Genomic DNA, 27,492 nt, shown 5'->3' with positions numbered 1-27,492 from the left:
GTCTGCCAGGATAAATTGCAGCCAATTGCTGAGGGGTATAGTGCACTCTATGAATACATTTCAGTTGGATAAAGCGATCTCTGACAGATAGATATAATGGTAGGGGCATATTGCAGAAGGCAGTCCTCTCAGTCTTCCCAGAGGGATGGAATGTCCACATGTCATTTATTATATAGGGAGTCTAATTCGGGAGTGGTCAAGAGATGGTAAGGAGTAAATAGGTCAGAGGTTTAGGTAGGTCCTCTTCTATTAACACACTTTCCAAAGGGTCAGTCTTAATGGTTGGGTATGTTTTGGAATTGAGCAGCAACCCCATGCTGCAGTTGTAGAAAATAGAAGATCGTCCTATTGGGTAGGTTGTAGTTACTTTTAAGTTAATCAAAGGGAAGTCTCCTGTGATATATATTTTGCAATGTTTTTATGCCATATCTAGCCCATATGACAGGATCCAGCACAGTGAGCAGGCGAGGGAGTGCAGGGTTGCCCCATAGAGGAGTATAGGGAGAATAGGTAGAATTCATACCATGTTGGACCCTGGCCTGTTTCAAACTCTCAGGATTGTCCTCCCAGGGGTTGTAATAGCTGGATTGGATGCTGGCCCCTTTATACCAAGGATACGGAGTTCAACATAAGAGCCCAGTACAGCCGCCTCCGAGATCGCTGCCACATTATCCCTAGGCTGGGAGAACCACCAAGGTACTGTAACTAAAACAGCTGCCCAGTAGTACAGTAAGAAATTAGGCAACACCAGACCTCCATGATTAATCCCCAACCCAGAGACAATACAATCTATACAACGAAAGAAGGATCGCAGAAAATGAATAGGGCTCTGTTGGAAAAATTATAGATATTTAGGTAGGAAAATCATTTTGAGGAGATTTGTGGCCAATGGTGCTAAGGAGCAAAGAGGTCCAAGCAGTACACATAATCTGCATGAGTTGCAAAAGGGGAAGAAGGTTGTCTGAAACACACACACACACGTTAAGGTCACGCTGCACTTCCACCCCCAGATAATTAAATTTAGAGACAGTCTAGACTGGGGCAAAAGGGACAAGAGGAAAGAGCAGTTATTTCCCCCAATTTATGTGCACTCCAGAATAAAGCCCAAATTGATTAATATCAAGCGATGCTCGAATAGCTATAGCACAATCCTCCCGATTTATAGCAGGGTATCATCCATGTAAATCACCAGCTACCTTACTGGGGCTAAAATTTTATTGGGAAGCTTTGCAAGTGTTTGATGTGGAGAAAGTAGAGGGGAATGAGCCCAAGATAGAAGTCCAAAGTTCGTTAGGGGTGCTATATTAAATTAATGGCACAGTGAGTTTGGTTTTGTGCAGTGCCTCAGAACACAGATGTAAATCCTTTTTACAACATTTTAGTGAATCTGCAGATTTGTCAGGGCAACATGGCCCTAACTGAACAAGTCTCCAAATCAGTTACAATATTTTAACCTTCATATTTTTTGTTTCCAGATGAGCACTACTCCCGAGTGGTCTTCACCCCTGTGAATGAAGAGAGCTTGTGGAATTTGCAAGCCATCAAGTCCATGTGTAATATAGACCATAACCGGGTAAGTGCAGCGACACCAAATATTTCTGAAATTCTTAACATTCTTTTTAATAATGATTGGACACTACTGAACAAACATGACAACACCCAGGTCACCATCCACAAACAGCTCTATTATTGGTGTCTCATGGATGTGTGGTGTTTGGACAGGCAATGCTTTTTCTGGATCACCAGAATGATTGGAAGTTACAATTGGAGGAATTTCCTTTGTTGGTCCTGCAGTATGTCTCCAGGACATAAATTCAGCTGCTTTTTCAGAAACGTGTGCTGCCCAAGCCTCTCTTCCTTTTTAGATTGTAAATTCCCAGTGCGATGTGACATTCCATAGCAATCACCCCCAGGCAAAACCAGTGATGAAACCGATTAGAATTTTTGATCTGAGCATCACTTTGGGAAATTGCTAGCTTTTCCCCTGCTATACTATGCAGAGATGTTTTGTTTTGTTGGCAAAATATGTTGTTACTTTTTAGGCTCCCTTTTCATGCTGTTGCAGCACATGTTCTTGACCCCAAATGTTTAGTATAGAGTGTGTCACCAGGAGGAATATCACACCTGTCAAACTTTTTATGCATTGGCCTATAAAACAATATCCCGGTTTTAAATTATTTTCCTTCTTTTTGAATAATGCTTGTAGAATGGCTGAGAGCACTGACCGGATTATTGTGGCATGGGGGCCGCACCCCTGTCAGAACACCAATAGAACAGCGGGGAGATTGCTGTACTAACACTGGATTTACAGATGTACAGCTGCTCTGATTTGAGCTGTCAGTTTTTTTTTTTTTTTACGTTCAGCCTGCTGGGTTAAACAAAAAAAAAACTTGTAGTGTGTACAATCGATCAGCGGTGTTTGACCGCTCAGTTCTCAGTCTTAGAGCCGGCGGGGGACTGATGCTGCATCCACCTAGGCAGGAATGGTTAAAAAAAAAAAACCTGGAAAAGATTTGATCTCTATTATCCTGTCATAGTAGGGTTTTGCCGTCGTCCCTGGGTAATTATTGTACAAGGTTGTTGGTACCTCAAACCAATGTTGGGTGGGACTTTTAAGGCAAGTATAGAAAGATTCAACAAAGAATGTATAAGAAATAAAAATAGTATAACATTTAATGATAGGAATAACATGTACAGGGTAAGTACAAAGGTGATGGGGTTATAGACCCTTGTGAAGGGGTGAAATAGATAGAAAGTTGTGACACGTGGTTAAGGTGACTATTAGGATATCTCTCTGTTATTCAAGGCCTTCTGCTTGGATTTTCAGAGAGTGTTTTACTATATTCCCAACGCGTTTCGGCTCATATAGGGTCTTTCTCAAGGGTGTCAGTCACCAGTTATATATTTGTATTTTTAAATCCTAAAGTGTTGGGGTGGTTCCCTTCTTAGCACAACGAGAATCCATGCGGCTATATATACATATGGTTCTATGGGGGAGGAGTAGGTACTGCAAGTCTCATCAAGCGGTGGTATAGGTCAGGTCATAATCCTGGATTTGTCCCTCATAGTAGGGTTTATACCACTCTGATGAGAAGGTCAGTAGGTTCAGCCCCTTTCTTGTCTTTTCCCGGGTTGCCCGTGTTTCTTGGAGGGTGACCAGAGGTTTCCCTTTCAGTAAGATCGGGTTAAGCGTATTTCCTGGAAGGTGACCAGAAGGTTCCCTTTCAGTGAGATCCCTGTTTTCATAGATTGGCCCAGTTAGGCTTCCTGGTGATCGCCGCTCTCTGTCCTCTCTGCTCCTCGTCCGAGATGGGAGTGAAAATCCAAGCAGAAGGCCTTGAATAACGGAGAGCTATCCTAATAGTCACCTTAACCATGTGTCACAACTTTCTATCTATTTTACCCCTTCACAAGGGTCTATAACCCCATCACCTTTGTACTTACCCTGTACATGTTATTCCTATCATTAAATGTTATACTATTTTTATTTCTTATACATTCTTTGTTGAATCTTTCTATACTTGCCTTAAAAGTCCCACCCAACATTGGTTTGAGGTACCAACAACCTTATACAAAAAAAAAAACCTAACTTCTCTTTTAAAGTGAAACTATGGGAAAAATATTAAAAATACATAAATAATGCAGTCTGTCACCAGCATTAACACATTAGATTTTTATTACCCCATAAGATAATTGTATTATCTGTTGATCCTGCCAGTAAGTGTTATTTTTCTGCTTTCTTTATCGGAGAAGGCTTTGTTGTTCCATGAAATTGCACAGCAGTGTTGTCATCCTGTGGATAAAATAGTTTTAGATGTATGCGTCGCTTTAAGTGGACTTTTAAATAAGAGTTTATAAACCCTTTTCGAACAACTCCAGCTAACACCTTTTTTTTTTCTTCTTGGTTTAAACCAAATGAATAACAACTGACCATTGTAAGCACCACTGCTGTTACAGGAAGCATAACTATGACAGATTTACTGGCAGGACCAACAGGAAATCAAACTTTTCTAGAGGCGCAGAAAAACAAAAACCACTGTCTTCATACAACGGATCTCATGTTATTTTTTTAATTTTGTCCACTTTAATTTATAGCTCATGATAGTGGATTATGGGGTTTGCAGGTCTTTATTTCTTTTTTTTTTTTTCCTCATTAATATTACATTCTTAGACGTGATCATTCAGGATTTCCTGCCCGTGTTCTGTGGCTATTACGCTTTGCAGGGTTTGATGTCAGCATGAGGAAATACTCTCTCTCCTTTTATATCCAGGGTAATTGTGGCCGGCCAACTAATGAATTTCATATGGCAGGAGTTTTCTCATCCTACGGTTTAATCACTGTAGGGCACGAAGACAATTAAACATGAAATACAAACTGTTGGAGCCCTTTGGTTACGGTTCACGCCGAGCAGTAAAAACAGCCTCATTAAAGCTGTAAAAATGGAGCTGTAATCTGTTTATGGAAGACTTAATGATTTGGGTAAGCAAAGCTTTAGACCCAGTACGCGTAGGCATTTAAATCCTCTCAGTGCTGCCAGCAGGAGATGTATTGGGTTGTACGCAAAATGAACTGCGGAAGGAAAAGATTGTAGAGATTACGATTTTTTTTTTTTTTTTTTTACCGTTAAAAGAAAATTACAGGCTATAATATGTATTAAAATAAGCTACTATACTACACTAGAAGTATTTATCTGTAATCTGTTTCTATATTACAATGAAAATGTAGTGCATTTCAGTGAGCACATATTCTGACCTAGTTTAACATTTTTTTGAAAGTAGCTTTTATGTTACTACTTTCGCTTTTTGATTTGCTTCTTCCATTATTTGTTTGTATGATTTCATGTGCAGCTTTGAAACTACTTCCCTTTCTAATTATTTGGAATGCAATTCCCATCCCTGCTTAAAGCGTATGCTGGGAAAAATAATAAAAAGTAGTACATGCCTGCAATACATGCACACATTTTCCCCAATTTTTGTGGTACAGAAACTATTTCTGCCAGAAATCCAATGAGCTGCCAACTTCCTGTTAGAACAGACAGCGTTGCCTCTACTGCTCTGAAATACTGAACATTGTCCAGTTCTCTTGTGGTAGACTACAACCTCTCCTTCCTAGAACTTTTACAAGGTTTAGCAGCAGAGGAATGAGGGAGGCAGGCATCACTAGGTGGGGGTTCTTACAAGAGAACCTGTCACTTTACCCTGATCAGCCAAGATCTCCCAAGTCTGCTTAACCCACTTACAACCACCCAACACGTGTGGTGGCAAGAGGGTGGGCTTTGACAGTGCACTTACGCATTGCAGGGTGGCCCATAAGAGTGTCCTCCCAGCACAAAGACCAAGTTATCAAATACCATTTTTTATCTGGGCTAAAGATCAGTATCTGGTGGGACTGGCTACTAATCCTGTGACCACAGTGACTGGTCACATGATCCTCAATCCTGCCTCCCAGGCGTTCCGAGCTGTTTAAAGGGATGCCTGAGGCAGATGGGAAGGGGTTAATGACTGCTGAGATCTCCACAATAGAGATAGGCATGGGCGTGTTCGACTCCCCCTGTGCCTAATGCCGCCAGGAAGCTAAAACTGCACTTCGCTAATCACAGGCACTGAGACATTTCCCGATCTGTGCAGCGGTGGATCAGTAAATGTCACTGCCTGTGATTAGCAGAGTGCAGCGTCCGCTTCCTGGAGGGATCGGCCACGTGAAAACTTGAACACGCCCGATCCCATCTCTACTCCACAATATAGAAAGGCTTTTTGTTTTCAGTTAGGTCAGACCTGACCCATAGACTTATGTTGAGAGAGAGAGAAACTTGTAGGCATTGATATTATTCAGTGCCAAGTATCCGACTGATAGCTGAGATGGTGGTTTATTATTTGGGGATAGCTTAATGTATATTTCTCTTTCGTTCGACGGACACAGCGCTCCATAAATCATAACTACTGGGTTATGTTGCCTCCTCCAGGAGTAGGACTAGGCAGAACAAACACCTGGCTACGCCCATGGGCCGTCCACGGCTTGGTATATAACCCTCTTCTCTGCTCTAGGTAATCCGTTTTAATCTGTCTAGTCAGGAGTAAAGACCTAGGCTCCCGGCTAGGATCTCTGGTCCTAGTAATTTTTTTCTCTTTCCTTACATCTTTTTTTGTTTTTTCTCTTGGGCGATCTAAAATCAACTGGCAGGCTGGGCGACAGGCTGGATAATCTACATCCAGTGCCCCCCCCCCCAGCCCAGTCAGCGAGCGCGTGCACACCGCAGCTAAGCGATAGGTCGCCCGCGACATAGTCTCACAGACAGAAGCTGGCCCGCGAGTTAAACGTCTCGCAGGGTCGCATACGACCGGGCTTTTGTCTGAGTCACAGCGGTCCCTTGGCCGACAGCTTCCCTCCTTCGGTGGTGAGGATTCTGTCTGGAGAGTTACCCGCACCATGGAAGGGTAAGTACAGTCCTTCTCCCCCCCCCCCCCCCTTTGGTGTTTTTTTTTTGGGGGGTAGACCTGCGTGTAACCTTCAGGGACGGTCAGACCTGCCTGCAGGTTCCCTCCTCCCATCCTTAAAAAATCCCTCAAGTGAGCTGGGCTCCCCCCCCCCCCACTCCCTTTCCCCCGTCTGGACCTGGAGTCTGGTGGGGGTCCAGGGGCAGAGGATGCAGCGGAGACCCCTGGGGTCTCCCCAGCTATCCCCCACTCTGTAAGGGTCCTGGGATGATGTGTCCTGCCCTGGTAGTCTGGAAGGGTCCCAGTGTAGGAGACCCCAAGGTGCATGCCCCACTGTTTGCAGTGTGGGTATAGTGCAGGGGGGTCCCAGTGCAAAAGACTGGCGCAGAGTGTGCAGCGGAGTCTCCCCTAACGTGTGTCCTACCTACCTTCGGGGGGGAGGTTCCCTTGCAGTGTTGCAGAGGGCACAGAGAAGATCCTGTCAGCATGCTGTAGCTGTTGGCGGCCATTTTCCCTTAGTCTGGCTGGTCTCCGGTTGGCAGCCAGGTTTGTGTAGCCCAATGTCATAGGGGGGCATTTTCCCTTAGTCTGGCTGGTCTCCGGTTGACAGCCAGGTTTGTGTAGCCCAATGTCATAGGGGGGCATTTTCCCTTAGTCTGGCTGGTCTCTGGTTGGTGGCCATGTTTGTGTTGCCCGATGATGTCTTAGGGGCCATTTTCCCTTAGTCTGGGAGATGCCGGAGACAGCTGAAGCTTCTCCTCTTCCTCCTCGGTTAGTCCTGATTTAGCGGACCAGTTGGTCCATGGGCTGCAGTTTATTTGTAATGGAGCTATGGATACAGCTCCTGTGCTGTCCAAACTTTCTGTTTCTGCTGTGGTGGTTAGGTGCGTGCTGTGGCTTAAGAATTTTTCCGCAGACCAAACATCTAAGAAAGCTCTCATTGATCTGCCCTTTCAAGGTGATACCCTGTTTGGCGCTACCCTGGATGACATCATTAAGGGTATCGCGGGGGGGAAGAGTACCTCCCTGCCATAGTCTAGGAAAGGGAAGGAGCCTTGTTGCAGACAGAGGCCCTCCTTCTCAGCACATAGAATATTATTTTGTACTTCTGGGATGGAAAATAAGGGAAATAGATCTTTTAAATCTTCCCCAGGAGGTTCCAAGCATCCTTGGTCTGGTAAGCCTAGAGCAGTGATGGCGAACCTTGGCACCCCAGAGCCTAGAGCCAGCTTCTCTGGACCCACAGACAAGACCCCTTCAACATGAAGATCTGCTCTCACCCATTATTGGGGTGGGGGACTTATACACTGTTTTTTGGCCTTGTGGACCTCCATGAGCATCAAGGGGATCCACAAAATTATTTTGGGGGTACCCCCCTATCCCTGTCCAAGGAATTGATTTACCTAGGTAGGATTCTAATTCTGACCAGGGTTGTCCTTGCTCTGGACAAACTTCAGGAACCACAGACATTGATTCACCGGCTGCTGTCACACAGCTAGTTCTCTCTCTCATTTTTGCATACAGTTTCTAAATCTGGTGGTATCCACCTTCAAAACGGTTCTGTTTGCACAGTCCTATATGCAACTCTTTTAGCAGGTTCGGCTCCACAGGAGAATACCAAAGTTTGTGGCGAAATCACGGGTTCCTCTCGGCTCAGGCTTCTTCTGCAATTCCTGTGAGGAATCAAGGTTGAGGATCTTCAATCAGTCTGGTGGCCATAAATGTCCCCTGGGGGCTTCCTCTCAGAGAAGACCTGTTGTCCCAAGGTCTGATTTACCATCCTGCTTTTTACAGTCGCTGGTTTTATTGGCTTAGCTATTGAAAGCAGGTACTGGGAGATAGAGGTCTGTCTGGATCAGTGATCCCTACTATGGTGAAGGCGCGGAAGTCCTCTTCCAGCAAGATATTCCATCGTACGTGGAAAGCGTACATTTCTTGGTGTGAGTTGATTGGTGCTCCATCCTCGATCATTTTCTGTGGCTTGGATCTTAACCTTCCTTCAACAGGGCGTTGATCAGAAGTTGCCTTTGAGTTTGGCAATCTTCTTTCAGTGACCCCAAGCCATGCACTCTTTAGTTCGTAGCTTCATTCAGGGGGTTTGACGTGTGGCTCCACCTGTGCGGTCTCTTTTGCTGCCATGAGATTAAAATTAAGTACTTTCGGTTCTCCAGAACCTCCGTTTGAGAATATTCGGGAAATTCCCTTGCCTACTTTATCCCAGAAGGTGATATTCTTGGTGGCTATTACATCGGAATTGGCGGCATTATCCTGTTGCAGTCTCGATTTAGTGGTCCATAGGGATAATGTGGTTCTTCATTCCTGCCCAAAGTTGTCTCTGATTTCCATTTGAATGAGGACATTGTGTTGCCTTCCTTGTGTCCTAAGCCAGCTCATCCAAAGGATTCACTTTGCATACCCTGGATGTGGTACGTGCGATTCTGGTGTATCTGACAGCTACGGAGTCCTTTCAGAGGTCAAACTCGCTTTTTGTGGTTACGGACGGACCAAGAACGGGGCTGGCCGCTTCTTCGGCTACTATCTCCAGATGGATCAGACAGCCGGTGACTCAAGCCTATTCCATTAAAGGTCAGGTTCCACTTTTCCCTATCACAGGGCATTCTACTCGGGCACTGAATGCTTCTTGGGCCTTCCATCATTGGGCATCAATATTGCAAGTTTGCAATGTGGCCACTTGGTCGTCGGTGGATACTTTCACAAAATTCTATAAGGTAGATACTTTGGCATCTGCGGATGCTTCTTTTGGCTGCAAAGTTTTGCAGCCTGCTATTTAGGGGGGCTGTTCCCTCTTGAGGTGTCTTTTTTTCTTTAAATTTTTATTTTTCAGACTGGGTTCCTGTGACCCGGTTAAGGCTCCTGTGTTAAGGGCTGTTATGTTTAGCCTTGTGTTATTTTCCCCACCCCTCATTTTTGTTTTGGCACTGCTTTTGGACGTCCCAGTAGTTATGATTTATGGAGCGATGTGTCCGTCGATAAACGAAAGAGAAAAAGGGATTTTTGTAATTACCGTAAAATCCATTTTTCTGAGTTCGACGGACACAGCACCCACCCCTCTATGGAGTTTTGATACTTCTAATACTGCTTGCTACTAAACTGATTACCTAGAGCAGAGTGGGGGGTTGTATACCAGCTGGGGACGGCCCATGGGCATAGCCAGATGTTTTTTGTTCTGCCTAGTTCCTACTCCTGGAGGAGGCAATAAAACCCACTAGTTATGATTTATGCAGTACTGCGTCTGTCAAACTAAGAGAAGTGGATTTCACAGTAAGTACAAAAATCCCATTTTGTTAGGAATATTTATTGTCACTTACTATTTTTGAAACCTAAAAGGAAGGTAAAAAATGTTCCCACAATGAACAAAAATACACTTAGCTGGGTACACACCAGAAGTTTCTTTTTTTTTTTGGTCAACCCAGTGGACTGAATGAGAGCTTATACTAACACAAGTATTATTGGTGTGGTGATCTCCCCCACTGTGCCTTTGTGTTCTGACAGTGGTACTGTCCCCCTAACCAGAACACACTGATCAGTGCTCACAACCATTGGCTCCAAGCGCTGATTGGATGCTGGTTTTCCAGCATGTCCATTTTGACAAAAGTTGAACATTAAATGGGCTTCTGTCTAAAAGGCAGCTGTACACACTGACTGAATGTTGGCTGGTTCAACAGATATCTGGCCTGTGTGTACCCGACCTTAGACAGTTGTCACTAGAACAATTGTCTTCATTGGTCAATTTTCCCTTACTTCTTCTAGTGACAATTTAAACATTAAAGTGAAACAGACATGACATAGGAACTTTAAAAGGATGATGTTATATTACTAAGTCAGCTTTTTGCTATAGATCATTTTTAAAAGGCTCTGGTTATAATTACACTTGTTCTGTTTTACAGATTCGCTCCCACCACCAGTTTGCAGACCTCTGCCAGCGCACTACTGCAGATTCCTGTTGCCCAAGCTGGACTTTAGGGAATTATATTGCCATCCTTAACAATAGGTCTTCATGCCAGAAGATAATAGAGCGTGATGTCTCGCACACACTAAAGCTTATCCGTACCTGTGCCAAGTTCTATTACAATGGGACATTGGGACCAGATTGTTGGGATATGGTGGCCAAGAGGAAGGACCAGCTGAAGTGTACGAATGTGCCTCGTAAATGTACCAAGTACAATGCCGTCTACCAAATTATTCACTACCTGGTAGATAAAGACTTCTTAAATCCAAAGAATGTGGACGTCAGTCCTCCAGTTTTACGGCACAGCATGCTTTTCTCACCAACAGAGAAAGGTGACTCCATGATGAACATTTATCTGGACAATTTTGAGAACTGGAATTGTTCTGATGGCGTGACAACCATCACCGGAATTGAGTTTGGTATCAAACATAGCCTGTTTCAAGACTATCTCTTAATGGATACTGTGTATCCGGCCATTGCTATCGTCATTGTCCTTTTGGTCATGTGTGTCTACACAAGATCAATATTCATTACGCTGATGACCATGTTTGCCATAATAAGTTCGCTGATTGTATCATATTTCTTGTATCGCATAGTATTTAACTTTGAGTTCTTTCCCTTCATGAACCTCACTGCACTGATTATTCTGGTCGGAATAGGAGCAGATGACGCATTTGTCTTATGTGATGTCTGGAATTACACAAAGTTCGACAAACCCCATGCAGAGACCTCAGAGACGGTCAGCATCACACTACAACATGCTGCTCTTTCAATGTTCGTCACCAGCTTCACCACCGCCGCTGCCTTCTATGCTAACTACGTCAGTAATATTACAGCCATCCGGTGTTTCGGGGTCTACGCTGGTACTGCCATACTGGTGAACTATCTTCTCATGGTCACGTGGCTGCCCGCTGTAGTTGTTCTACATGAACGCTATCTACTAAACATCTTCACATGCTTCAAAGGATCTCAACAGCGGCCTTACAACAATAAGAAAAGCTGTTGGAGCATAACGTGCCAGAAATTAAAGAAACTGCTTTTTTCCATTTCGGAAGCATCGAGGATATTCTTTGAGAAAGTATTGCCATGTATTGTTATCAAGTTTAGATTTATTTGGGTGTTCGGTTTCCTCGCATTGACCATTGGTGGGGCCTATATAGTGTGTGTTAATCCAAAGATGAAACTCCCATCATTAGAACTGTCCGAATTCCAGGTGTTTCGGTCTTCCCATCCTTTCGAGCGTTATGATGCAGAGTACAAAAAGATTTTCATGTTTGAGAGAGTTCACCATGGTGAAGAGCTCCACATGCCCATCACAATCGTTTGGGGGATCTCAGCGGAAGATAATGGGGATCCCCTCAATCCAAAGAGCAAGGGCAAACTCAAACTGGACAGTAGCTTTAATATTGCCAGCCCTTCCTCACAAAGATGGCTTTTAAACTTTTGCCAAAAGTTAAAAAACCAAACATTCTTCTACCAAACCGATGAACAGGACTTTACTAGTTGTTTCATAGAAACCTTTAAACAGTGGATGGAAAACCAGGACTGTGACGAACCTGCTCTTTATCCATGCTGTAGCCAGTCAGGTTTTCCTTATAAACAGGAAGTCTTTGAGCTCTGCATTAAGCGTGCCATTATGGAGCTGGAAAGAAGCACCGGGTACCACTTAGACAGCAAGACTCCAGGACCAAGGTTTGACATCAATGACACAATCAGGGCTGTCGTTTTGGAATTCAAAAGTACTTACCTTTTTACTTTTGCCTACGAGAAGATGCACCATTTCTACAGGGAGGTGGATGCTTGGATCTCAGAGGAACTGAAAACTGCTCCAGCTGGTCTCAGCAATGGCTGGTTCGTCAGCAGTCTCGAGTTTTATGACTTGCAAGATAGTCTTTCCGATGGGACATTAATCGCTATGGGATTGTCTGTCGCTGTAGCTTTTAGTGTCATGCTCCTGACGACATGGAACATAATCATTAGTTTCTATGCGATAATTTCCATAGCTGGCACAATATTTGTCACCGTCGGTTCTCTTGTCTTATTGGGATGGGAGCTAAATGTTTTAGAGTCTGTAACAATATCCGTTGCTGTGGGGCTCTCTGTGGATTTTGCCGTACATTATGGCGTTGCCTATCGCCTTGCTCCAGATCCAGACAGAGAAGGGAAAGTGGTCTTCTCTCTAAGTCGCATGGGATCTGCTATAGCCATGGCTGCCCTGACTACTTTTGTTGCTGGAGCAATGATGATGCCTTCAACAGTTCTAGCTTACACCCAACTGGGTACCTTCATGATGTTAATTATGTGCATTAGCTGGGCTTTTGCAACCTTCTTCTTCCAATGCATGTGCCGTTGTCTCGGCCCGCAGGGAACCTGCGGCCAAATACCGTTGCCAAAAAAGTTACAGTTCAAAGCCTTTTCTGAAGCCTTATCTTCAAACAGTTCAGAAAGAGGACAGATCAAAATGAATCATGTTAACAAATACCAGTTAGACACTCGAGGTGCAAAAGAAGAAATAGAACATGAACATTATGAATTGGAGCCTTTAGCTTCACATAATTCTAGCACATCTTGACAAATGGATTTTTGGCAAATCATTTCTCTTGTTATGGTGAGAGATTGGCTGCACAGAAAACTGATGTGTCTTCACTGCCCTGTGTAAATTCACTAACTTATTATTTTTATTATTATTATTGTTATTTTAACATTCTCTACAGCTATTTACATAAAGACAGGGACCAACAAACTGGTTATTTTTAGGTTGGCCATATGTATACCGGTATAATCAGCCACAAAGAGACAGCATCTCTGAATGCATGAGGTGTAAACATTTGGGTTCTCATTGGATGTTGTTTCAGTCTACAGATAGCCAAGTCCACCTATTGCCCTTCCATGTCTTCATAACTTGCCATTACGTTGCAGACCTGTGGGCTGTCCTGGAATAGAAGGATCTGATAAATGTGTGGGTCCAATACTGATCCAAAACTCAAATTTTAAAGTTAAACTTCAGGCAGATTCAAAAGGAACAATTTAGTTCAGCTGTGTATTCATTATTACATTGCAATTGTTTTTCAATACAATTAGTGCAATTCCAGAATTTGAACTTGGAACACGCTCCCTATGCAGCAGGACTCAGTTTAGGAAAAGAAGCGGCACAAGGAATCAGTTGTACTGTAGGACACGTGCTAATAAGGAACATGCTAATGGGACACAGCAGAGTTAAGCCTGGTACACACGGCTGAATATTGGCCAGTATCTGCCATTTCTACAGAAACCGTCTGACATTCGGCCTGTGTGTACACCAGCCTGTCCAACCAAAACCAGCCAAAGGGCTGGCTTCTGTCGAACAAGCGTGCTGGAAAAGCAGCATCCGATCAGCACTGGCAGCCATGGGTTCTGAGTGCTGACTGGTGTGTTCTGGTGGTGGGCAGTCCCTCTGTCAGAACATAATAGCTCAGAGGGTAGATCACTGTACTAATATTGGATACTTAGCACAGCAAGCTCCTCCCTAGCTCCTCAAGTCTTTATTTGTTCAGCCCGCTGGGTTGAACAAAAAAAAAAAAAAAATTGATATTGTGTACAGAACGAAAAATTAATCAGTCTGCTGCCTCTCAGTTTTGAGACATGGGGTGGGGAGGGAAGGGGATCTAAAAGTGTTAGTAAACTGTAGAAGAGAAAAATCAGGTCTCCTGCTTTGCTAGCCAGGACTGTGCTGAGTGGCAGAGCTGTGTAAATCTAAGAAATGTATCTCCAAAATGCCGATAAACACCTAAATATACAGTATGTATTTTATCTCTGTATTTACCAGTTTGCCTGCAGTTCAACTTATAGACAAGGGACCAAATACGTGGGTGGCCAAGAATAGCATTCACCCACTCAAGCAACCCTTGTGCAACAGCATCCTTAATCCCAGAGAGGGATGTCTGTCAGCCTTGAACGTTGGATGCACCCATTATACTGGCCATTTATTGGGCATTAAGGTCTAACACAATCTTTAACTATAGGTGTGACGGTTTCTGGTATGACTCACATTTTTTTATTTATTTTTTAAGTATGGTTTAGAATGTGGCTCCTCATCATAAGTGTAAATATACTCCAGGGCCTAAAGCTGACTTTTAGCTTAAAGTTAAAAACCACCTTTAAATTCCAATTATCTTTTGCATACTTTCCAAGGAACCATTTTGTGAGAACTGTCAAAATGTCACTTGGATGCTCCAGTTGTTTTTTGGTTTGCACACCCCTTGTTGTGGCACTGTTTTTTGACATCCCTGTTTGGTCAAGATTAAAAAGAAAGGCCATGTCCGTCAATAAACATAAGCGAGAACGGGATTTTTGATCCCGTAAAATCCCTTTCTCTGCGTTAATTGGCAGACACAGGACCCACCCCGCTTTTGGGGTTTATATTTCTGATCATGCTTTGACTAACTGGCTTGCTTAGATCAGAGAGGGGGTTTTATACCAAAGGGCTGCCCATAGAATATGCCAAGTTCTATTGAGCCTAGTGTCCTACTCCTGTAGGTGGCACTCTAAACCCTGTTTCTTCAAGAGTAAGAAGAGAGGCTGTGTCTATCAATGAACTCAAAGAAAGAGATTTTATGGTGAGTAATAAAAATCCTGTTTCTTTCATTCAACCAGCTTGTATGGAATGTGACTCCCTCTCTATTGGTCTCTGAGGTGGGGTGGGGAGGACAACTACAAACAGGTCTGCTTGTTACCCATGTCCCTGAACAATGTACAAATCTGGTGGGTGAATCAGCCTATCCGCTCCTAGAATACCAATTTTGGGTGTTCTTAACTTTAGTGTATCTTTTTTTTTTTTTTTTTTTTTTTTTTTTTATTGGACAAAATAAAAGAAAAACCTATGCAGAACATCTCTGCAATACATGCACATTTACCCATGGTTTATCCCTTCAAAACCATAATAATAAAAATAAATTCCTGTTAATCTGCCAGAAATCCAGTGAGCTCCTGTTTTCTACTTTAAGCAGACAATGCTGCCTCTGCTGCACTGACACCCCAGCCAGTGTTGTCAGCCCTGACCCATTCTTTGCTGCTGAACTACAGAACATCTCCTCTTCTCCATTGCATAGTTTTATCTTCCAGGGGGGAAGAATTTAGGCAGGGTTGACTAATACTACTTAGGGCTCCAGTACAGCAGAGGCATATTTTTAGTTCACTACAAGAAGTTAGAAGCATCAACAGGTGAACTTGCAGTGAATTTTTAACGATTCGCCGGCCACCCACAGTACTTTTTACTGCAGCATGATCCAGTGTCAGCTGTTTCTAGTGGACACAGCAGCTTGTGATACTTGGTACCCGGCCACTGTATCATGTGATCTCTATGATTAATCATAGCGATCACATGATTAAATGTAAGCAAAACTGTCATGAATGGCTTCCATTCATGACAGCTTGCTTACTATTTTAAAGCTGTAATTGGCCCACAGCTATCACATGGTACCTGGGCCAATCACAGCACCCCGTACCATGTGATTAGCTCTAGCCATCAACAGCATCACATAAGTAAGCAAACGGTGATGAATGAAGTCCATTCATGACCATTAAAACTATTGCTTGTAACAGTAATCATCACTGTTACAAGCAATAGCAGTGTAAAAAAATCTAAAAAAAAATCCTGATTGACCCCTCCAGAGTAGTACAGTGTAAAAGGTAAAAAAAATCCTAAAAGGAAAAAAAGTTATAAAAAAATGATTGAAATGTTTTTAATAATTTTTTACTTACTATCACTAGACATTATCCCTGATCACTGCCACAGCAGTCATATGGGAACGCTGTACTTAACTGATGACTGTATGTGAAAAGAAAAAGGTTTTGAAGAAAACAAACTTTATTTATTTTCATTTTCCAAAAAATGGTGGCAAAAATGTACAACTTCCAAAAACTCGCTATGCGTTTTACTAAATGCCTTCAACTGCCTGCCTTCCAAAAAGGGGTTATTTTGGAGGTATTTGTATTGTCTTGGCAATTTAGGGCCTCAAATGATAGGCTATACATGAGGATATACGGATTTGGATTATTTTTACTAAAGAAATGTAGCAAAATACATTTACATGTTTACCATTTACATTTGGCCTAAATATATGAAGAAAGATTATTGGTTTGCAAAATTTTAAAACCAAAACTAAGAATGCGGGGTGTTTTTTTTTTGTTTTTTTTCGAAATTTTCAGCCTTTTTTCATTATTCATATAGCAAAAAATAAAGCTAGTATTGAATTAATACCACCAAAAAAAGTGAAAAAATATATATAAATTTAATTGGGGTACAGTGTTGCATGACTAAGCAAATGCCAGTTAAATTAGCACAGTGCTGAATAGCAAATAATGCCCTGGTCAAGTGATGCATGCATTGGAGAGAGGTACAGATTTTATTTTTTTATTTTTTTTGCCCAGATCTATCATTTTAAAACGCTATGGGTTACCCACTTCCCTTTTGCAAAGCTCTTTTAACCACTTTACCACCGGAGGATTTTCCTGCTAAAAGACCAGGGGGTTTTTTGCGATTTTTTTTTTTTTTTTTACTGCGTGACTTTAACGGACAATTGCGCGGTCGTGCGACGCTGTACCTAAACGAATTTCACGTCCTTTTTTTCCCACAAACAGAGCTTTCTTTTGGTGGTATTTGATCACCTGTGCGATTTTTTGATCACGCGCTATAAACAAAAAAAGAGCGTAGTTTTTGCAAAAACAACAATATTTTTCACTTTTTTTTTTTATATGAAATTACCCCAAAAAAAAAATGTAAAAATCAATTTTTTAACATTTTCGGCCAAATTGTTTTATGCTACCTATGTTTGGTAAAAAAAATCGCAAAAAGCGTATTTTAATTGGTTTGCGCAAAAGTTATCGCGTTTACTAACAAAGGGAAAGATTTTTGTCATTTTTGGTGTTTTTTTTTTTAACGAGTAATGGCGGCGATCTGCGATTTTTTTTTTTTGCGGTACTGCGACATTGCGGCGGACAGATCGGACCCTTGACTGACATTTTTGACACTTTTGGGGGTACAAGTGACATTACTGCAGTAATCAGTGCTATATATATGCACTGTTACTGCAAAAATGACACTGGCAGGGAAGGGGTTAACAGTATTGGACAGGGAGGGGTTAAGTGTGTCCTAGGGGCGTGATTCTAACTGTGCAGGGACAGGTCTACTAGTGTAAAAACAAAGATCAACAGTTCTACATAGTAGAACTGTCTGATCTTCACTTTTACACAGGGAGAACTTACACAGGGAGAACTGACAGGCGGCTTGTTTACATAAGCCGCTCTGTCTTTCTCCCGCTGTACCGGCGATCGTAGTGTGACCGGCGGACATCGGGTCCGCTAGTCACACTCCCGCACTCCTCCGTGAACGAGCCGAGGCGGGCGCGCGCCTCAGCGGGCGCGCGCCCGCCCGCTATTGGCTCTAGAAGGAGTGACAGGCGAGCGACGTAGACCTACGTCACTCTGCCTGGCCGGGGCCGACTGCTGCAGTAAATATACTGTGCGCAGTCGGCAACCGGTTAAACCCAAACCTTACAGTATTTCAATTTTGACTGGATTTAGAGCTGTGGCACATCCTGAATCCCATAGACGTGTACTGTAAAGTACAGGGAGCTTTGTGCCACAAAACTCTGGGCCTGGTGGGTAAAATTTACATAATGGTGCACCAAGATTTGTAAATGGAGAGCACAGAAATGTGCAGACACGGACATGCTATGGGCTGATTTCCCACCCCTGCATAGAAAATGAAAGGGAAAATCTGACTGGTAGTGCAAGATATCCGTTTCTTCAAACTGTTCTATTAATATAGTTTCATGGGAACACCATAGCTTTTTGGTTTTACTGACTTTTAGGGTGCGTTCACACCAACCTAAGCAGGTTATCCTTCATATAATGAGGCCGCGCTGGTATGCAATGTGTAATGGTGGTGTGATGTGTTGTCACAACGCATTTTTATTTTTTTTTTTTGCAATGCACATGTATGGTACGAATAGGGAAATCGGTGTGAAATAACACAGCTCAATGGACTTAGTGTGAACGTGGCCTTAGGCTTGGTTCACATCTATGCAGTTTGCTTTTGATCTGTTTCTGCAGTGAGTTTGTGCACATGCTATTTTTTGCTGCGATTTGCAATTTTATGGTGTTTTTTTTGGACAATTTGGGCAGATTAAAAAATGTCAATCGTAGCAAAAATGCATTACATGCTTCTTCATTGAAGTCTATTGAACCATAAAAATGGAAAATTGTTATCAAATACTTACCGTAATTTTCCTTTCCTGATGGACTCCATGGCAGCATACGTTCGGGTAGGCCCCGCCTCCTCTCCTACCTCATAGGACCCCACTCCCATAAATCTTTGCTCCCTTTCAGCATCAGTGTTCTGTAACTAGCCTACTCAGGAATTGGGAGGGGACTCCTGCTGCCATGGAGTCCATCAGGAAAGGAAAATTACGGTAAGTATTTGATAACAATTTTCCATTTTCCTGACAGACTCCATGGCAGCATACGTTCGGGAAATAACTCGCTATACACTCCCGGGTGGGAAGATGCTGAACAAAGAAAACTTTAATTGGCATTGTCAACAGACAAGACTTGAACGCCAAAATTAACAGAAGATAAGGCAGCAGGCTCAATACAATAATGGGAAAGGAAAGTATTGACAGACGACCAGGATGCTGCCTTGCAGATCACGTCGGGCGCGACGTGTTTGGAAGCCGCCCAAGATGTAGCGACGCTTCTTGTAGAGTGAGCTGTAACCGCCTCTGGAGGAGCCAAGCCCTTTGCTCTATACGCCCATTGGATAGCCTGGACAATCCACGCAGCCACTGCTCTGGAAGATGCACGCATACCCTTCTTTTTGCCATGGAGAAGAACAAAAAGGAAATCCGATTGGCGGAAGGAGGATGTGGCCTCCAGATATTGACTTAGAGTGTTGCCCACGTCTAGAGGATGGACTGGAGATTCCTCATCAGTTTTGAAGGTGGGAAGAACTATCTCAGCATTCTCATGGAAGACAGAGGTCACTTTTGGATTTGACCCCAGCATAGGGATTAGAACTACTCTGTCTTGAAAGAAGGTCAAAAAAGGCTCTTTGTAACCTAAATTGTGTATCTCAGAAACCCTCTTAGCGGAGGTAATGGCCACCAAAAATGCTGTCTTCATCGTAAGCTCCTTGATTGACATGGAGGCGACTTCCTTTGAGGAAAAAAGGTCCAAAACTAATGGAAGATCCCATTTTGGGAATCTCGGTTTTCTCTGAGGCCTGAGCCTGACTGCGCCCTTAAAGAATTGCTGAATCAGATGATGGCTTGCCCACTGAATTCCGGTGAAGGCTGAAATGGCGGAAACTTGCACCCGGAGAGAACTAACTGAGAGGGGCAGATCCAGACCAGATTGCAAAAAACTTAGAATCTGCTGAATAGTAGGCGTACCTACTGGACCTGACCTCTGGGCCTGATGACTCATGAACCTGGCCCATATCCTCTCATATACCCTGTTGGTGCTAGGTCTTCTTGAACTCAAGAGAGTCGGAATCACCTCTTCTGGACATCCGAGAGCTTCCAACCTCCCCCTCTCAAGAACCAGGCCCTGAGGTGCAGACGTGCAGGGCATGGGTGCAGAGTAGGACCCTGAGATAGAAGGTCCGGCCTGAGAGGTAGAGGGACTGGATCCCTGAAGCTGAGAAGGGTCAGCAAGGGAAACCATGGCCTGTTGGGCCAGAAGGGGATTATTGCTACAATCTCTACTTCCTCCATCTTCAATCTCCGCAGGAATTGGAGTACTATTGGTACTGGTGGAAAAGCATAAGCCGACTGGAAGTTCCATCTGTCCGTGAGGGCATCCACTCCGAAGGCTCGAGGATCTCTGAACCTCGTGTAGTACTTCCGAAGTTTCTTGTTGCGTGGACTCGCAAACAGATCCACCTCTGGCGAAATCCCCAGGGACAGGACCCAGTCGAACACCTCCTGATGGAGGGACCACTCGTTGTTGTCTAGTTGGAAACGGGATAGGAAGTCTGCTTCCACATTCAACACTCCCGGAACAAAGACCGCTGAAAGATTGGCCAGATGATGTTGGGCCCATGTCATGATCGGCTCTGTTTCTTGGAGAAGAGACATGCTGCGTGTTCCTCCTTGCCTCTTGACATAAGCCACTGCCGTGGTGTTGTCCATCCTTAGCAGGACTGAAGCCCCTTGCGTTAGATGGTGAAACGCCTGAAGGGCTTTGAAGGCAGCCCGAAGCTCTAGAATGTTGGACACCACTCCATGACCGGGAAAGTTCCATCTGCCTTGTGCCACTTCGGACAGACAGTGGGCTCCCCAACCGGTACTGCTGGCATCGGAGGTTATCGTTATCCAGGAAATCGGAGCGATTGAGTGGCAGTTGGACAGATTTGTACGGCGTAACCACCAGGGAAGGCATCCCTTCATGAACGGGGTCAGGTGAATAACTTGAGACAGATTCTCCGTCGTCCACTGTTGGAGAAACCCCCTCTGGAAGGGTCTCAGCTTCCACATAGCCCACTTCACCATGGGTGAGGTAGCCACAAGCGTCCCTACTACCTTTAGACACTGACGAGCAGTGAGACGAGAGGCAGCTAGAGCGCAAGCCACCCTGCTCTGGACTACTGGAATTTTCTCTTCTGGCAGGGAAATGGTGCACTCCACCGTGTTGAATAGTGCCCCAAGAAACACCAGCGACTGTGTAGGCACCAGATGGCTCTTTTCTAGATTCAGAATCCAACCGAATCCCTGAAGTGTAGAGATCACTAGGTCCAGATGCAAGATTAACTGACGTCTGTCTAGAGACAGAAGGAGGAGATCGTCCAGATAATGATGCAATCTGACTCCTTTGGTCCTGATGAAGGCTACAACTGCCAGCAAGGTCTTGGAGAACGTGCGAGGCGAAGTTGAGAGCCCGAAGGGAAGACACGTAAATTGCATGTGGGCAGGACCTACAGCAAACCGGAGGAACTGATGATACTCTCTTGCCACAGGAACGTGGAAGTATGCGTCTTTTAGATCGATCGATGCCAACCAATCTCCTGGGAGAATTGAGTGTTGTATTGTGACTAGGGACTCCATTTTGAATCTCTCTTGATGTATAGACCTGTTGAGATATGTAAGGTCTATTACCGGGCGCCATGTGCCGTTTTTCTTCTGAACGAGGAATAGAGGTGAATAGACTCCTAGACCTCGTTCTGCATCGGGAACTGGCACAACAGCTCGCTGAGCCAGTAGAGTGTCCACATAGGCGAGAAGAACCTCCTTTTTCTCTGCTGAAGGAGGAAGTGATGTTGCGACAAACCTGGGTTTGGGAACCTTGTCGAACGCCCACGAATGTCCCTGGGACACGATGTTTATCACCCAGGGATCCTGGATCGAGGCCGCCCAGACCTCCCGAAATTGGAGCAACCTGGCCCCTACCGGGACGGCCTGGACGGGCCCAACCTCAAAAGGATTTGGTGGCCTCCCGGTCACCAGACGAAGAGCCCTTAGAGCCTTTCTGGAATGTGGACTGCCTTGACTTCCAGCCTCTTCCGTAGGACTTTCCTGGTCTGTAGCTGCGTGCTTCCCTGGCACGATTGGTAGTTTGTCTTCTCGGGAAAGAGCGCTTCTGAGCGCCTGGGCGTTTATCCTGAGGGAGGAACCCAGATTTTCCACCCGTGGCCCGAGTTATAGCTGCATCCAATTTATTCCCAAAGAGGGAAGAACCCTCAAAGGGAATCCGGCACCACGCCTGTTTTGATGCAGCGTCGGCTACCCAAGAACGAAGCCAAAGAGCTCGTTTAGCCGTAACTGAAGACAGCATAACTCGGGCCAAGAGGCGAATGGTGTCTATAGACGCCTCCCCCAAGAAGCCCGCAGCCATCTTCAACTCCTGTATCGGAGAACGTTGAAGAGTTTCCTCCGAGATACCTCTAAGAGTGTCATCCAGGGCGTTGATCCAAACTTCCATGGCCTTCGAAATTGTAGCCAGAGCCAATGCTGGTTTGCAGGCCATACCAGCTGAAAGATACGCCCGTTTGAGATCGGCGTCAATCCTTCTATCCAAAGGATCTCTAAAAGATACCGTATCCTCCAATGGGAGAGTGACATGCTTAACTAGTCGCATCACCGCTGCGTCCACCAAAGGAGGGGACTCGAGGTGTTTTACCTCCTCCTGTTTGAATGGATACAGCTTTGCCATTTTCGTGGTCAAGGAATTTTTCTTCTCCACCTTGCTCCACTCTTCGGAAATTATATCTCCCAGTTCCCCTAAAAAGGGAAAGTTCAAACGCTCTTTGCACAACTGTTTAAAGAATTTTTTCTGCTTCGGGGAGGAAACAGCCGGATCTTCCCATTCAAGGGCCTCTCTCACTGCCTTGACCAAAGGAGAGACAAGGTTGAACTCAAACCCAGTACCGGAGTCATCCGAATCAGATTCAGAATCCGAAGGAAGAATGGAAGGATGGATGGGTTGAGGAGAATCAGACGGATCCTGCAATAAAAAATCCCTTTCAGGAGAGCGGGATGGCCTTGCAGCAGTACTTGGTCTGTGTAGCTCAGCCAGAGAGTCTTTCAGGACTCTACGCACAACTTCCTCGATATGTTGGTCCGACTTTTCCCGTTCACCCGTAGCTTGGGCATAGCAGGGTTTACACAACGAGGATCCATCTGTTATTAGGGTACTACACCCCCAGCACTTCTTCCCATGTGGACGCTCTGAGTGGCCATGATGTTTGGAAGATGACTGACCACTGCGTCCCTTATCGTGGGGAGAGCTGCGTCTGGACCTAGACGAGGAGCGCCGGTGGTGCGACTTAGAATGTCTGTCTTCAGTGCGTGCATGAGGCTGCTGGTCAGACCTAGAAGAGCTGGAGACAGACACACAGGACAGGGAAAGACATCAGCTAAAGGAACCTGCAGTTTCCCTACCCCCAAAAATTGCCCAGCACATACCTTGTATGAGCGGGCTGGCCACTAGGGGGCGGAGAAGAATCCATACTCTTCAACAGACAGGGCTCTATCAGCTAGCATGTAAAAGAAAGGCAGGCTATAGGCTATAGAATCCTAGCAGACAACATGAATAAAAAATCATTATATGCATGATAACTCACCTAAAATGACAAAGCCAGAAACTGGGGGAGGCTATAACAACCGAACCGACCGTCCCACCAGTTTCTGACACTTCTGCTGTTTAAATAGACCGCTCTGCGGTCCGTGAGCGGCACTGCGCATGCGCGAGTGACGTCACGCGTCATCCCGCGCACGCGCGCCGTCCTAACCCGCCGGCAGCTACTGCGCATGCGCAGACGACGGCGCAACCCGGAAGAGACGGCCAGGATGGCGGCCGCTGCCGATACCGGAGGGATAAGGTAAAACGGAATACTCCCGGCGACCAAACAAAAGAGAAGATAGCTACAAAACACACCTACAAAATGGGCTGAAACAAAAAAATGCCTGACAGGGGAAGGAAAGTAAATAGTACACGGTCAGTAAAAACACATAATAAAGATAGAAAATGGTCCCATAACAGGGCTTACCACCCTGCCCGGAGCAGAGACGGGTCCAGAGACGCACCACCAGCTGAAACTTCGGGCAATGATGGGCCACCCACCGCAGCAGGGCTCTCTCGGCCAGACCACAGAGCTCCCTGCAAAGGGTCTCTTCTATTGCCCCCTCCATACCCTGCTAATAGCCAGGGCTTAGCGGAGGCTCCAAGACCCAATCCTGCTTCCGTGTATATAGGACCGTATCTAGTAGGAACATCACATGTATGAATGAGGAGGACGAAAAAAGAACACTGATGCTGAAAGGGAGCAAAGATTTATGGGAGTGGGGTCCTATGAGGTAGGAGAGGAGGCGGGGCCTACCCGAACGTATGCTGCCATGGAGTCTGTCAGGAAAGTAAAAATAGCATCGCTTTGTGTTTAAAAAAAAAAAAATCCCTGACCCTTTCTAAAAAACGCAGCGGCTGGAAAAAAAAAACCTGGATGTGAACATGTCTCATAGGAACCCATGTTAAATATACTGTAGTACATGGCTGCAAAAAAAACGAGCCTAATTCAGCATCTTAGTGTAACATAAAACAGGTCTTGATTCATGAGCATCTATGAAGAAGGGACGGGCATGGTGGTTCTTGGCTTTTTCCGGTGCAGTATGGAGAAGAATGGAAGGGGAAATTTGACTGGTCATTCCAGAGACTGACTATGACCCAATATAATAGGATTGTATGAAACCCTTTTTATTTATTTTTTTTCATCCCCAAAAAGTGTATGAAAACCATAATGCTGAAGTTGTTTGATTGCTGATCTGTGTGAGTGGAACAAATAGCACTTCCAGAGACTCTTTCCACCTTAAAATGTTAATATTGTCCCTCAGAACTCCCATATGAATGTCATTTGTGTCAATTGTGCTTTGTCTCTTTCTGCTGCTGAGAAACTGCTGCCTGACTGGGCTTGCTGGGAGTTGTGGTTTCTCAGCAGCTAGAGTAGCTGAAGGCAGCCCAACCCTGCATTAGCCCATAATGGTGAGAGGCAAACGATAAACCACAGAACCCTTTAATGATGTGAGCTATGTAGGTTTCAAGTGCAATTCTTTTGATTGTCTTATGCCAAACATTGACGCCAACGTGCCTGCTGTATTGAGAGAGATATCAAAGTTTAAGTCAATAAAGCTATATAGAGTATTGTGTATTTCCTGTGCTTTATGCCTTGATGATTTCTGTCCATTTTCTGTGTCATGATTGATCATTGACATTTCCATTAAAGTGGAACTCCCTATATAAAATGTACAAATTAATGCAGCCCTCCATTTATTCATATATATGCTGGTTTTTTGTTAATACAAGCTGTGTTATGCCTTATGTACACTGGGCTCTTATTCCTGGTGCATGAGACTCTGGTGTTAAGTGCAGGCAGGAGACCGGTGCACCACCCAGTCCGTTGCTGGCAGCCTTTAAAAGCCTGAGAAGGCTGACTGCTTCCATAAGGTTGGGTTCACACATATGAAAATTGGATCTGGGTTTCCCCGCATGGAATTCGCATGACGGGCAAGGTGCAACCGTCTCTCAATGGAGCCGGTTCACAGAGGTCCGGGGCGGCCGGGGTCTGCATTCAGAAAAGGTCCAAATCAGGTGCAAATTCAGGGTGCGTCTTTTGGTCCAAATCAGGTGCGAAATCAGGGTACGTCTTTGGGTCCAAATCAGGTGCAAATTCAAGCAAAAATTCTGACCGGATTTGAACCTGAACTGGGACGCACCGAACCCCAGGCATGAACTTGCGGCCACATATGTGGGAACCCAGCCTAACACTTGGTGAGTTATTAACATTTAGGGCAGAATGCCTGGAGCACATGCCATCTGCCTTCTAGGCATTTATCCCTGGGCACATACTCCCCAAAAATGTTTGAGAGGCTGACAGCTGATGAGGCTAGACAGTGCACAGACTTTTATTGGCTGCCGACAGCGGGGCTTGATGGTGCACCTGTACCTTCCACCCTTACCTAAGCCCCAGAGTCTTGTGCATCACGGGTTAAACGTCTAATGTGCATGAGGCATTTCATATAGAGTTTTATTTTCTTTTAACCGCTTGCCGACCGCTGCAAGTAGATATACTGCGGCGGTCAGCCCCTCACAGGAAAAGTGACGTATATATACGTCACTAGCCTGTGAGGCTCTGGGGAGCGAGCGCGCGCCGCCGATGTCCGCTGCTCACTCTGCGATCGTCGGGGGAGAGGGAGAAAGGCAGGCAGCTTGTGTAAACAAGCTGCCTGTCATACTCCCCTGTGTAGAAGCACTGATCATACGGTTCTACTATGTAGGACCATTGATCAGTGTTCCTACAGCTCAAGTCACAGCCAATCACAGTTAGAATCACGCCCCTAGGGACACACACAGCCCCTCCCTCTCAAATAAAGTTAACCCCTTCACTGCCAGTGTAATTTTACAGTAACAGTGCATATATATAGCACTGATTACGGTAGAAATGTCACTGGTAACCCCAAAAATGTCAGTCAAGGGTCCGATCTGTCCGCCCCAATGTCGCAGTACCGCAATTTTGGGGAATTTCAGATAAAAAAATGTGAAAAATATTGTTATTTTTGCAAAATTGACGCTCTTTTTTTGTTTATAGCGCATGATCAAAAAATCGCACAGGTGATCAAATACCACCAAAAGAAAGCTCTGTTTGTGGAAAAAAAAAGGACTTCAAATTCGTTTAGGTACAGCGTCGCACGACCGCGCAATTGTCCGTTAAAGTCACGTAGTGCCGAATCGCAAAATACCCCCTGGTCTTTTAGCAGCCAAATCCTCCGCGGCTTAAGTGGTTAAGCAATTTAGAAAATTGAAAATCTCATCTGCATTTCTACTTCAGATTCCCTTACACAGCAAAACTGTTGGGCTGGCCATTATTATATAAGTTAAGGCTGACTTGCTTTTTATCATTTTGAGTAATCTTAAAACTGCATTTTTATTTTTTTAAAGGTTAATTTGCCTAAAATGTAATGTTTTATTAGTTACAGGAGGTCTAAAATCAGGTTTTCTTAACTTGTGTCCCAAATGCTTTTACAGTGTTGGGTTAGTGGTTATTTGTCCCAATGTCATTTTAAAACCATACCCGGTCTTGTTGACTGTAGCTGGACCCAACTGCAATGAGTGCTGGGTAAATTTTATCTGGGATTATAAAATACTACTTGGGGAAAAAGTACAGTAAAGAATTTTTTTTTGTCTAATTTTTCTTTAGTTGTATTTCTTCTAAATTAAAAACTAGGAAATAAAAATATGTCCCATCTTGGCTACCAAATGAAAGCTCCAATAAGCTTGTTTACACTTCTCTTTGGCCCTTTTGAGAGGGTGTTTGGCAGCTGGCGAGGAGATGTTATGTCGCACCACCTCACCGCCTGTTTTTAACCTCTAAAAACCTGCATCACTGTGCAACAGCACAGCCCTGTTCACTTGACATGACCACTCCGGGACCAAAGGTGGCGGGGGGGGGGGGGGGAGTCATGGAGTATATATCTTTTGTATGCCATCCTGGAATGAACCACATGGTTAAAAGTTTGCTGCAAAGGTTTAAGATTTGGTCATGGATGTGTGATTAGAACACAGAC

The 27,492-nt window shown here is 44.6% G+C and overlaps 1 protein-coding gene across 1 annotated transcript in view; it reads left to right on the top strand.

The window, feature by feature from the left end:
* DISP1 (dispatched RND transporter family member 1) overlaps positions 1 to 13,367 on the top strand; it is a 114,411-nt gene extending 101,044 nt beyond the window's left edge. The window contains exons 7-8 of the mRNA XM_082251466.1: positions 1,476 to 1,573; positions 10,344 to 13,367. Coding sequence (XP_082107592.1) covers positions 1,476 to 1,573; positions 10,344 to 12,977 — 2,732 coding nt within the window. The 3' untranslated portion in view covers positions 12,978 to 13,367. The remainder of the gene's footprint in view (positions 1 to 1,475; positions 1,574 to 10,343) is intronic.
* Positions 13,368 to 27,492: the final 14,125 nt, after the last annotated feature.

This window comes from Pelophylax lessonae (assembly GCF_965119305.1).
Source record: "Pelophylax lessonae genome assembly, chromosome: 3".
NCBI classification, from domain to species: domain Eukaryota; kingdom Metazoa; phylum Chordata; class Amphibia; order Anura; family Ranidae; genus Pelophylax; species Pelophylax lessonae.
Note: the sequence above shows the minus strand (reverse complement) of the source record. Positions and strands in the feature narration are given on the sequence as shown.